Here is a 12,861-nt window from a genome sequence, read left to right on the forward strand (position 1 = left end):
CGACCCTGTGCCCCTTGACTGTCACAGTTGTTGAGTTCAACATTGAGTATAGTGCGACAATACTGTAAGGATTGTTGTGATTGAGTGATAGTGTTTCAATCCACCATACCCCTTATATTGTAGATAGCTTTATCTACAATATCTCATAAATCCTAGATATATTTTAGGTAAACCCCATAAGTCTTAAGTCTTACTTAAGCATATATAAGTCCTATACTTATTAGGCAAATCCTATAAATCCTGTACATTAGTCAGGTAACCCTCTTACTTAAGGTACTATCCTAGAGACCTTAAGTAAACCTACCCTTAGTCACTTAGGCTTAAGTAACATTAGTCTAAGGTACTATACATAACCAACCACCTGCACTTCATAGTTGCTAGACTATTTGTTAGGAGTTGTTATTCCTGATAACCTAGCCTATATTGTGCATATATTCTGTGCATATATTCTGATTCTTAATACTAGTTCTTAGTTATTCCCATATACATTTTGTATATAGTAATTCTTTCTTACTCCTGTACTTACACAACTCTTAACATTTACAGCATGACTGACGCCGAGTCCTCCACACTCAAGGACTGGCTCAGGGATGAATTAAAAGCTGGAAAGATCCAACCCAGCAAATCCTTGATCAGTTCCCCCATTATGTTTGTCCCTAAGAAGGATGGTTCCCGCCGCTTGGTTGTTGACTACCGCCGCCTCAACAACCAGACCAAAAAGAACATCTACCCACTTCCCTGTCCTGATGACCTAATGGCCCAGCTCCGTGGCGCCAAGGTCTTCACTAAACTGGACTTGCAATGGGGTTACAACAATGTCCGTGTTAAGGAAGGGGACAAATGGAAGACCGCCTTCTGCACCAAGTACGGTCTATGCAAGTCTCTGGTCATGACCTTTGGCCTGACAAACGCCCCTGCTGCCTTCCAGCACTTCATGAATGAACTGTTCAAGGACTTGTTGGACATATGCGTCATTATTTACCTTGATGACATTCTAATTTACTCTAAAGATGACGCATCCCACACACAACACGTTCACAAGGTCCTGAAACGGTTATTGGATAACCAGTTGTTCTGCAAGGCGTCAAAATGTACCTTCCACGTTACCTTGGTAGAGTACCTAGGAATCATTGTCTTGGATAAGGGTTTTAGTCTGGATAAGCTCAAAATCCAGGCAGTACAAGAATGGCTGGTACCCACCAAAGTAAAAGAAGTTCAATTGTTCCTGGGATTTGCCAACTTCCTTTGTTGTTTTGTTGCCAACTTTAGCCACATGGCTAGGCCATTACATTACCCAGTCAAGAAGGACACACCTTGGAAATGGGACATCAAGGAACAAGAAGCCTTCCAGGGACTAAAAGACGCCATCACCAACGCCCTGGTCCTTTGCCACGCTGACCCGTCCAAACCGTATTTTCTGGAAACAGATGCCTCCGGCGCAGCTCTAGGCTCCATACTTAGTCAACAACAGGAAGACGGATGCTTACACCCATTAGGGTTCCTATCAGAGTCTTTCAAATGTGCCAAACAGAACTACAACACTCATGATAAGGAACTTCTTGCAATCATCTGTTCCTTTGAGTACTGGCGCATTTTCCTGGAAGGGACTTGGCATCCAATCACCGTATTTACCAACCACTGCAACTTGGAATACTGGAAAGAGTCCTGCACATTCAACCAATGCCATGCACGATGGCACTTACTCCTTGCCGGTTATAACTTCCAAATTGTATATAGGCCAGGAAAACAATTGGGGAAGCCAGATGCCTTGTCACATTGAGCGGATCATGCGGATATCCCACCAGAACCCCAGTCCATGTTACCAGATCCGGTATTTGCCAACGTTGCCTTAGTTACACCAGAAAAGGAGCTACAATGCCAGATTGAGTCATCCCTGGACCAAGACAAGTCCCTGGAAGAAATCCTCTAATTCCTGCAGAACAAGTCCAAAGCACCCCCCTCCATCAAACGCGCGTTCAAGGATTATGAAATGGAGGCTGGTCTACTCTTCTACCAAGGACGGATTGTAGTTCCTGACATTGGAACACTAAGGACGGACCTACTCTGCATCTTCCACAACAGCCCCTTGGCAGGACATCCAGGAAGACAGCGCACCCTAGAGCTAGTATCAAGGAACTACTACTGGCCTGGCATCCGTGCTGAAACATATTGGCATGTGGATTCCTGTGAGATATGCCAACGGATCAGGAAGCCCAAATACACGTCTATTCCCCCTCAGCCCCTTGAACTCCCTGCTAGACCCTGGCAGCACGTGTCTTACAACATGATAGTAGACCTCCCTAAGGACGGAAACAGCAACTCAATCCTGGTAATTATTGACAGTTTCACAAAGTACGGAATATTTGTAAAATGCTCCAAGAAACTCAAGGCACCCAAGTTAGCAGAACTATTCCTGGAAAACGTATGGAAGCGCCATGGCATGCCAGAGAAGACCATATCCAACAGAGGAAGGGTTTTTAACAACAAGTTCTTACAAGCCCTATACAAGCGCCTTGGCATTGACCCTCACTTCTCCTCCGCCTATCATCCCCAGAGCAACGGACAAAAGGAACACGTCAATCCCTCTATTGAACACTTCCTCAGGGCTTACTCAGGGGTTAACCAAAGGGACTGGACCAGATGGCTTCCAATGGCAGAATTTGCATACAACAATGCTGTACATAGCAGCACGGGCAAGACCCCTTTCAAGGCCTTGTATGGATGGGAACCCACCTTAACCCCATCAAATGTACCAATGGACGTTCCAGAAGCAGATGATCTTGCCCAGACAATGGAGGCCCAGTGGAAGGAAGTAGAAGTGGCACTCCGGCAATCTAAACAACAAATGATGGCCAGGGAAAGTGGAAGTCCAACGGAATTTGAGATTGGGGAAGAGGTTTGGCTAGACGCCAAGAACGTCAACCTCAAAACCCTGAGCCCCAAGCTAACGGAACAACGCCTAGGGCCATTCAAGGTTATTGAGAAAATCTCCAACCAGGCTTACCGCCTAGAACTTCCCCCAACAATGCGGATCCACAACGTCTTCTACGTAGGGCTCCTGTCTAAAGTCAAAAGGGACAAGAAGCGCACCTTCAAGAATTGCCCTCCACCAGCCACCGTGGACAGAGAAGAAGAGTACAAGGTGGAAGGGATTACCAATGCCAAAGAAAGGGATGGGAAATGGTTTTTCCGAGTCAAATGGAAGGGGTACGGATCCAAAGAAAACACGTGGGAACCCCAAGAAAACTTAAAAAATGCCAAAAAATTTTTGGAAAAATACAAAAAAGACATGAAAAAGAAGGCCCTTGGCACTGCCAAGGCCCTTAGAGGGGGGGCAGTGTTGTAGACACAGTCGATACCAGGGAATTTATTCCCATTTTCTTGGATTTAAATGAAGGCAAACGGACAATATTTTCAATCACGTGACTTCAGCGCTTATATCATACGCTAAGCGCCAAGCCACGTCCCCACCTGCGCTTAATCAGCATACGTAGCCACCTCCACCTATGACGTCATCATGACACGTCAGTGACATGTATGCATGAGTAAGGCCAACTGCGGAGCAGGGTTCTTATTGGATTGCATATTTGATAAAATGTATTTGTAATTAGTTACTCTGTAGAATATATAAGGAGGCCAACCAACCATGGTAACACCCAGGTTGATTACCTCTTGTTGCATCCCACATTGTACAAGGGCCTTACAGCCCAGTAACCACCTGCTTAGTCACTTAGTCTACGCTGCCTTAAGCGGCCTACCCATTGTACTAGCGGAGGAAAAAAGTTTGGAAATGGCGCGTGATTTGGGCGCTAAAAGAAAACTTGCTCTCCCCCGGCCGCATGAATGTAGTATATAGAAACAGGAAATACATTGGTTAAAATACAGTAGGAGAGATAAACAAGTGTTAGAATTTTGTTGGGAGTCCCTTTGACTTAACTAAAGCTGTTACCCGAGATGGCATTTTCCGTGTGTACTTATTGATATCATCTGCTGTGAAGGATTTCCAGGCAGCTTCAGTGGCATTCCAAAGGTGCTCAAGACTTCTTCGGGCCCCAGGGGTACTGTACACACGTTGCTTAAGTTCCATCCATAATGGTTCTATTGGGTTTAGGTCTGGTGAACTTGGGGGGTGTGCAATGTGTTTAATACCAAGTTCTTCACAAGCCTGTTTGGCTAGCTTTCCTTTGTGTGCCGGGGCCCCATCTTCAACTACTAGCATCCTGTGTCCCTTGACTTTCTCCATCTGTGCAATGAAGTCCTTAAGTGGACCATTTAGGACCTGCATAACATATCCTTCTGAGTTGAACCCTCCCCCCCTCCACCTCCCATTACGCAATTGCAGCCGGGGAGCCATCTCCAGTTGGATAAGTGGCCCCTTATACCCATGGGAGATACACCCCCATACCATTAATGCTTCATGGCCACTTTGAAAGGTTGGGGCTAGGCATTCCGGGAGATATGCCTCTCCGGGTTTCCGGGTGACCATTGGGTGAACTGAGTGATTGCCGGTCCCCAACTGGAGCTTGTCAGTCCAAATGGCTTCATCCCAGTTCCTAAACCGGTTCACGCGAGCCCATTCTAGACGCTTTAGGACCTTTCGCTTATCTAAGAATGGCTTTTGGCGCGCAACATATCGGCGGTAGCGCCGGCTCTGGGCAATGTACTTGACTTGCACAGCAGTAAGGCCATTACCTACTCTAGTAGCAATAGATGAATATGGCTCAAAACAATGGCAAAGGAGGGTACGAATGACTAGACGGCACAATTGAGGTGAGAATTTGCGTGGGCGGCCAGATCAAGGCAAGGAGGCAAGGGTGCCGTATGTTTCCCAACGTTTAACAGTTTTGCATGCCACAGATGGGGGAACACCAGTTTTTGCAAGTATTTCAGGATATGAATTGCCCTCATTGTGTAGTGTAATTATTTGAGCTTGATGAGTCACAGGGAGCTCTCAACCGCGTTTGCGAGACATAGTAAGATGTATCGTACAAATTCTGGGCCATCACGTGCCGGCATTTCCAAACTTTTTCTCCCCGCTAGTACATACATAGCTTGCCATTGCCCTTACAGCCTTGGCCATTGTAGTATAGCTGGTTGTTGTCATAGGATAGCTTGCCACTGCCTTATGCGGTTTCTACGTAGTTGTACCCGGCCGCAAGCGCCCTCCTCCTCAATGTCCTTACAGATGTCTAGGACATTCTCCCTTCAACAATATACCTGTATCTATCTTGCTTCACAAACTGAAGAAAAGTAACTCATAACTGTCTGATAATTTGAGCAAACCAAAACCATAAATTAAGTATTCTTAATTATGCCTCAAGCTTCATCCAGCAATGCAGTTAGTGTTGTACCCAGGGTTAATCACAATATGCATATTTACCCTTGCATTTATGTAGAAGGATAATATGGGACCTTGGGACCCTTGCTGCACACTGAAACAAGTGTTGGGCTGGGTGTAATTCCTTGCCCAGATGGGTTTGTGTCGTAGACACACTCGATACCAGGGAATTTATTCCCATTTTCTCGATTTTAAACGAAGGCAAACGGACGACTTTTTCGATCACGTGACATCGGCGCTTATATCATACGCTAAGCGCCGAGCCACGTCCCCTTCCGCGCTTACTCAGCAAACGTAGCCACCTCCACCTGATGACATCATTATGACACGTCAGTGACACGTATGCATGAGTAAGGCCAACTGCAGAGCGGGGTTCTTATTGGATTAGGTATTGCACATAATGTATTTGTAAATAGTTCACCTGTAGAATATATAAGGAGGACAACCAACCATGGTAACACCCAGGTTGATTACCTCTTGTTGCATCCTTAAAACTGTACGAGGCCTTAAGCCGGTAACTACTAAGAAACCCCTTGTACTTGTCGCCTTAAGCAACTTCTCCATTGTACTTACATAGCTCGCCAACGCCTTTACGGCCTTGGGCATCGTAGTATAGCTAGCCGTCGTCGTAGGATAGCTTGCCACCGCCTTACGCGGTTTACTTAGACATTTCCCGGCCGCAAGCGCCCTCCTCCTCAACGTCCTTACAGACGTCTAGGACAGTTTGGGTGGATAAACTCAGTGGGGCTGCTATGATATGAGGGATGTGGATACTGAGACATAGATACTACAACTGGGAACAGAGGGGTGTATCTAACTCAAGGGCGTAATTGACACAAGGGGGGCCTGGGGAGCAAAATGTGGGCCGCATATATATACTGTCCTAGACATCTGTAAGGACGTCAAGGAGGAGGGCGCTTGCGGCCGGGTGTATCTAAGTAAAGAACCGCGTAAGGCAGTGAGCAAGCTACCTACAACAACAACCAGCTATACTACGGTGACCAAGGCCATAAGGGTGTTGGCAAACTAGGTAAGTACAGTGAAGAGGCCGCTTAAGGCAGTGTGGAGGATGTAGCTAAGTGTTTACTGGGCAGTAAGGCCCTTGTACAAGATGGGGATGCAACAAGAGGTAATTGACCTGGGTGTTACCATGGTTGGTTGGCCCCTTATATATTACAAGGATGAACTTAATTACAAATACATGTTATGCAATACCATATCAAATAAGAACCCCGCTCTGCAGTTGATCTTACTCATGCATACGTGTCACTGACATGTCATGATGACGTCATAGGTGGAGGTGGCTATGTGTGCTGAGTAAGCGCGGATGGGGACGTGGCTTGGCGCTTATTGTGTGATATAAGCGCCAAGATCACGTGATTGAAAATGTTGTCCAATTGCCTTTGTTTAAATCCAAGAAAATGGGAATAAATTCCCTGGTATTGATTGTGTCTACAACATATACATATATCTGATTGGCACACGTGTGCTCAGCGCAATCAACCTGGTATGACCAGCATGGGTTGTCTCAGTGTAAACCAATGTAGATCCCATTGGCAATCATTGTTCTGCACATGTGATTGTTGGACCACCTGAGGCGGATGCAGACTTGCTTATATATGACCAGGTGGAGTCACCCAGTATCCTCATACAACCACAACCATGCTGAGTATGATTTCTATCTCATTGTTAGTGCCTGCCTAACTGATCTTGAAATAATGATATGTTTCTATACAGCATAAGATATGGTTGGACAAGGTAGACAAAGCGCGCCAGGACATGTAGGTCTGCCATTTATAACATTTATTGCTTGAAATTCTATCTGACAAAACTCTGACCATCACAGACCTCCCCCATAAGCGCAATTTACTCCCCTGCAATGCATCCCCTTGTAAGTGACATACTTGTTGTTACATCAAGTATATACTAACTAACCCCTCAGGTTGTTGCAACTGTTGCTAGGTACATCTAAATGAACCAAGCATTCAAACAGGCAGGGGGCCTGGTCACTATTGGGGTCTATTGATTACATTTTGTATATACATACAAGTAATACACACATTGTAAACTGTCAACACTATTGTTTGCACAATAATTTTATAATTATATAGAACAAATGTTTGACGTAGCATTTATGGTGCATTTCTGCCCGGTTTCTGTGTGCGTGTATACACTGATAAACACCACATATGGTCATAGCAAAACGCGTGCAACCACATACCTGGGGGCAATATATGTCAAAATACGCGGCAAAATTTGATGGATATCCACTGGTCAGTATACCATCAACCAGTGTAAACCAATGGTGCCCAAGTGGATAGCGTCCCGCCAACTGGGTTGGAGTTCAACTGCTCTGCATGGGTCATTATTCCATTGGCAGCAACGGACATCATCGGCCAATGCGTGCAAGTATGGTCACGGAGCTCATAGAACAGCGCGGTGGAGTACCTGCATGTGAGATCAAAGACCAGTTTGGTCTTGATGGGTTCGTATGGTGCTGTTCTGGTATAAACAGGCGCTAAACCGTGGGTTTACGACCCTCCAATTTGCAGTGTGACTGCTGGGCATTACTGATCCATATCCCACCCAACTCCCAACCACCATGATCTCCCTTTGACAAAAAGGGGGTGAAGTCCTGCGTAAGGAAGGAAAATATAATGTGCAAATGTATAACATTGATTAATACACGTGAATATGGTTTTAAGTCAAAAGGTTCATGTGCCTCCGCTGCTTATCTTCCGCTCGATGTATGACTCGCCACATCAGATCAATCCAATCCTGAATTCCTCCCTTTCCTACCCCATGCGCCCACCTTGCGGCTAACCCTAACCTCTCTAGCTCTTTCCACTCTGTGCGCATGACGTATCCATGTGGCATCAAATCCCTCTTCCACTTGGGGATACGCCTACTATCGTTCGCCTTCTGCCATAGTAAATCAAGGAAGTCATACGACCTGTCGGCTCCAAATTTATGCCATGCTCTTGCCACCTCCAATGCCGAGGGTTGAGTCTTCTGCAGCTCGTCGTTCCATTGCAGAGCTCGTGATAACTCGTAATCAAAGTCTAATGAGACTCCACCCGTCATTTGGCGGACTGCGAGCGTAGCTTGAACCTCGACCAGACTGAACACGGTGATTCCAATGGGCAACCCGATGAATGCAAGAGAGTTCGGAGGAAACGCTGCTCGCAGGGGGAATGTATGTAGTGCAAGCGGGAATATATGGAATCCCGAGTTGTACAAGTGACCAGAGGTGTGCTGTGGTTCCTCGACCGGTAATTGCGTCAAGAACGAGCAGTCGTATTGGTACCCGGTTGCAAAAATAACTCGGTCTACGTATTCTCTCTTCCCGTTCTTGAAATGAACGAAGCCGTCGGATGTAAAGTGGGATATAGCGCCTCTCTGGATGATGTGCTCAAAGTCCTGGTCCCCGAGTGACCTGACCGAATGGACTGTCTTCCTTGCCACCAAGGAAATTTCGTCGCTACAATCAACTCCGGAGCGACCGCCTCCGATAACCAGGACGTCGCGGTTGCGGTATGGGTCAGGTGTACGGTACCATATCGAATGGATATAGCTTCGGTCGTTTGATGAAGCCCATTCTCCGAACCCATCAATATTTGGAACGAAGGGGTGTCGGTAGTGTCCATTGGCTACTAGCAGATGGTCAAAATAAGAGACGCTTTCAGCTCCTGGTCCTTCATGTGGCTTGGTGGCGACCTTCCATTGATGGGTTGAACTATTCCAAGTCGCCGAGGTCACCTGTGCATTAAACTGAATGTACTTTCTCAGTTCGAACTTGTCGACATAGCTCCGCATATAATCGTTGACCGTCTGAGAGCCTGTAAAAAGGGGAGTCGATGGCGGCGCTAAGTGCGAAGGGAAAAACATGATTGGATGTGGAACATTGGTAGTTAACGAATCGTACACGGGTGTCTCGGGCCATTTCTTTTTCGAGGGATCTGGACGTGGCTCGGAAAGCCTGAAAACAATGTTAGTGGACTTATTTACAGCCGACTCATAGTCATACCAGACGCCCCCGACATCTTCACGCTGTTCAAACCCCACTACCTCGACTTCCCCAGCTCGAACATAGTCGCGAAGCTCATCAAATAGTACTTTGAGTGAGGCGAGCCCTGCTGCACCTCCAGCTCCAATTATTGCGAAGCGACGTGGGCGACTTGGTCGTGTTGAAGTCGAAACCATTAGAAGGAATTACTCTCGGTTGGACGCTCGTCGAAAGTTACCACTGAACTCAGGGTATGGTCCAATTAACTAATAGTATATATAGCAGAGTCCATGGCATGAGTAAGATGTTCTGTCCTAGCACAATCGAAGCGCAGGATGGTGTGCTTGATTTACCAACTCAAGAATAGTAATTGTTATGACTTGTTGATGATGATTAATAAGTGGAGGTCAAGGTACAGATAAGAGACACAATGATTTCAGTTATGCGATTCAAAGGCGTCATGGGACGTGTGCAAGCATAGTGCGATTTGGTATACGAATTTACTGACCAGTTATGGTCGCTAGAACCATATATATTTGAGTATACTATCGGGTGTAGGAGAAACTATACACCTACGTCGACCCAAATTAGGCACTAACGAGCCTCCTTGCATGAACGTGCGCCTATGTCGAATCTTAGTTTGGAAGCCATAATATTGCAGTTAGTCAAGATATTCATACCTGTTGATTAATAAGCCCTTAAGCGACCTTATATCCTTCTTCAGCTGCTCATGGATTTCATTTTTGGGTTGAGTAGAAGTGGCCCCTGGCATAGAAAATTGGAAATTGTATGCTCGTGCTGCAGCATCCAGTGCAGAGGTGAGGTGGATTTGAGAACTGAGGTAGCCCGTTAGGTCAGATAAAGACTGTAGAGCGTGTTGTCTAGATGTTTTGGAAGGTGTTGGGGGTATTTGTGAGGATATGTTTTGCAACTGGCTGGCAATGACAGGCTACATGCTGTGAGGCAACGAAGATGTGTGAGTCGAGTGGATTACCAACCTTTGAATCTTCGCTGGGGGCAATCATAGATGGATTCAAACATTTGATTCTATGCTCGCTCAATTGTTCAGTTAGACGGTTCAAAAGTCCAATTTGATGCTCCCGTAGACGCTGCTTGGCTCTAATCATCTTTACCCATCGAGGAAACACAAATTTCTGCGAGGCAAATGTTAGTCACACGGATAGAGTCGAAAAAACAGACATACAGAATAAATCCAAGTAAGAACTGCAGAGGCTCCCGCAGCATATGTGAAGAAGTAATATATAGTAACAAGGTTGTCTAAAAGCCTCGATCGAGTAGGTGATACTAGTGCCTCTGGATAAGTACGTGGGGGGACAACCGGAATGGATACGAGCTGAAGAGTTTGGATTAGTCCATGACACTTGATTTGGTGCATTGAAAGCTTACTGCTTGCTGAAGTTCATCGATGGTGTCTCCCGAAAGCCCCTTGTCTGCTAGATACTGTGCTTTGCTTTTCGAGTCACTTTCTTTGAGTTCAGGAGACTCCAAGAAAGACTGTGCCTTCGAGACCAGGTCAGATGATTTTTGTTGTTCTTCAAATGCAAATTGTTCCACTTGTGTTAGCGGCGTCGTCGCAACAGGCTGAGTCGTAGCTTGGGGCTCCTGCGATTCCTTAGGCGAGGTCGTGATCTCGACAGGGTCGGTGGAAGGTGAGACAACGGGCTGCATCTCAGGGGGTTGACTATGTGTATCCATAGTAGACATGCTTTGATGTTTCTCGAAATAAATCGGTCGAGATAGTAGCTGACAGTCAACAAGCACAGGTTCAAGGTGGTTTCATCCGGCGGTGTGAAAACAGGTGGTTCCCGGTCGGTCATAACCAGAGCGCCTGAACCGGAGGATCTAAGCGCCGGATACTGATAAGATACCATAGTTTGTGTACTTCGACGACCATCGCAGCCGGCTGCATATCGTTTTATTCTTCCATTTTTCTGGTTTGTTACTACTCCCATCCTTTTCGATACTATGTCTCGCCACTTTGATTCTACACTTGTGTTCGACCAGGTCGACCTGGACATGGTGATAAAGGTCATCAACCACACAGTTCTCAGTGAGTGCCACAGTAGCTCCTCAACAAAAAAAAATCAGCTTGTTTATGCCCAATCGAGGTCCATTCTTTGCCTTTTTTGTACCAATCACGTATAAGGCTCAAGGCCTCCCATGGGACTCCCCGATTATCCAGTGGTCATTCGTATACGTGGCTGCTATCACCACCTTCTGTAAGGCATATATCCTAACAAATCGCCTCTCGGCTGCTAAATCAACACTAAAGGGTTCCTCAAATTTGCATCGAGGCTTTGGCGCAATGGTGGTAGTTGGCTCTACAGCCCAGAGCGCATTGACTGGGGCGAGCAAACTGTGCTCATCACTGGTGGTGAGTATTATGAAATACATCTGCTACACTCTACCACTGGCTGAAACCGGATGCAGGCTCCTCGGGAATAGGCGCGTTGCTAGCCAATACGTTGGCTGTTCGGAACGTTACCGTTGTAGTCCTAGACGTCAACCCGATTGTCACTGAAAACTGTAAGCTTCCCTGGCCATTGTTTGTCTATTGATAGTTATACGTTGCGCCGACAGATAACATTTCATACTATAAATGCGACGTCTCCAAGTGGGAGGAAGTAGAGGCTGTAGCAAAGGAAGTTATTGAAGATGTTGGTCATCCAACCATCATTGTAAATAATGCAGGTGTCGTTCAAGGTAAAAGGATCGTCGACCTGGCAGTTTCGGATGTCAAGCAGTAAGTAAATCATTGCTGTTTTATTAAAGTCTCCTGACACTATTCAGAACTCTCGATACCAATGTGGCTTCGCATTTCTGGACGCTGAAAGCTTTCCTGCCTGGTATGATTGAAGAAAAGAAAGGACACATCGTACGTTATTCGTTCTGTCTAAACAACCCGAAATTCAATTGTTATGGGCTCAGATCACCGTTTCATCGATCATGGGCCTCGCCGGAGCGGCTCGGATGGGTATGTGAAGACATTTGATTGAGTTTTCGATAACTGAGTGCTCTGTGAAGCCGACTATTGCGCCTCGAAGGCTGCTCTGCTTGGACTGCACGAATCGCTTCGATATGAGCTTGACAATGACTACAACACCCCGGCAATCCGAACGACATTACTTTGCCCAGGTCACGTCATGACTCCGTTGTTCAGCCATGTCAAGCTCCCTGAATCCTGGTGGTACAAATTCATTGTGCCCAGCCTCGCACCCCATGATGTTGTTAAGGCCATGATTGCTGCCATGGACGAACAAGAAAGCCGGACTATTTTCATGCCTTTCTACACTCAATTTGTCAGGCTTACCGGGGTCATGCCGAGCTGGGCCAGGGATTTCTGCCAATGGGTGAGTGCAGCCCAAACAATTGATCGTTCAGGGGGCTAACTTATGTACAGATTTCGCAAGCGGACTACGCTATGCGTGATTTCATCAAAGTCACCGGTCGGCGAGCTGACGAACCAGCACTCACAAAAGAATGACCGATCTTGGTT

General features: G+C 46.4%; 5 protein-coding genes across 5 annotated transcripts; 2 read left to right on the top strand and 3 right to left on the bottom strand.

The window, feature by feature from the left end:
• Nucleotides 1-547: 547 nt before the first annotated feature.
• RhiXN_00776 (Retrotransposable element Tf2 protein) lies at nucleotides 548-3,346 on the top strand (the record flags this gene model as incomplete). Its single annotated transcript, XM_043320595.1, has 2 exons — nucleotides 548-1,729; nucleotides 1,940-3,346. 2 exons carry the CDS (start codon nucleotides 548-550, stop codon nucleotides 3,344-3,346), a joined length of 2,589 nt encoding a protein of 862 aa, XP_043179607.1.
• Nucleotides 3,347-3,904: 558 nt separating this feature from the next.
• Nucleotides 3,905-4,908, bottom strand: RhiXN_00777 (DDE superfamily endonuclease; the record flags this gene model as incomplete). Its single annotated transcript, XM_043320596.1, has 2 exons — nucleotides 3,905-4,692; nucleotides 4,764-4,908. The coding sequence occupies 2 exons, from the start codon at nucleotides 4,906-4,908 to the stop codon at nucleotides 3,905-3,907; spliced, it is 933 nt and encodes a 310-aa protein (XP_043179608.1).
• A 3,130-nt stretch (nucleotides 4,909-8,038) lies between these two features.
• Nucleotides 8,039-9,541, bottom strand: RhiXN_00778 (flavin-containing monooxygenase/FMO family protein; the record flags this gene model as incomplete). The annotated part of the gene is made up of 2 exons (XM_043320597.1): nucleotides 8,039-9,317; nucleotides 9,366-9,541. The coding sequence occupies 2 exons, from the start codon at nucleotides 9,539-9,541 to the stop codon at nucleotides 8,039-8,041; spliced, it is 1,455 nt and encodes a 484-aa protein (XP_043179609.1).
• Nucleotides 9,542-9,844: 303 nt separating this feature from the next.
• Nucleotides 9,845-11,069, bottom strand: RhiXN_00779 (peroxisomal membrane anchor protein (Pex14); the record flags this gene model as incomplete). The annotated part of the gene is made up of 6 exons (XM_043320598.1): nucleotides 9,845-9,864; nucleotides 9,921-9,967; nucleotides 10,025-10,293; nucleotides 10,343-10,498; nucleotides 10,549-10,698; nucleotides 10,752-11,069. The coding sequence occupies 6 exons, from the start codon at nucleotides 11,067-11,069 to the stop codon at nucleotides 9,845-9,847; spliced, it is 960 nt and encodes a 319-aa protein (XP_043179610.1).
• Nucleotides 11,070-11,330: 261 nt separating this feature from the next.
• Nucleotides 11,331-12,849, top strand: RhiXN_00780 (short chain dehydrogenase; the record flags this gene model as incomplete). Its single annotated transcript, XM_043320599.1, has 9 exons — nucleotides 11,331-11,415; nucleotides 11,519-11,584; nucleotides 11,638-11,739; nucleotides 11,796-11,891; nucleotides 11,946-12,108; nucleotides 12,156-12,240; nucleotides 12,294-12,339; nucleotides 12,390-12,715; nucleotides 12,766-12,849. The coding sequence occupies 9 exons, from the start codon at nucleotides 11,331-11,333 to the stop codon at nucleotides 12,847-12,849; spliced, it is 1,053 nt and encodes a 350-aa protein (XP_043179611.1).
• Between the last annotated feature and the right edge of the window lie 12 nt (nucleotides 12,850-12,861).

This window comes from Rhizoctonia solani, chromosome 4, assembly GCF_016906535.1.
Source record: "Rhizoctonia solani chromosome 4, complete sequence".
In the NCBI taxonomy this organism is placed as follows: Eukaryota; Fungi; Basidiomycota; class Agaricomycetes; order Cantharellales; family Ceratobasidiaceae; genus Rhizoctonia; species Rhizoctonia solani.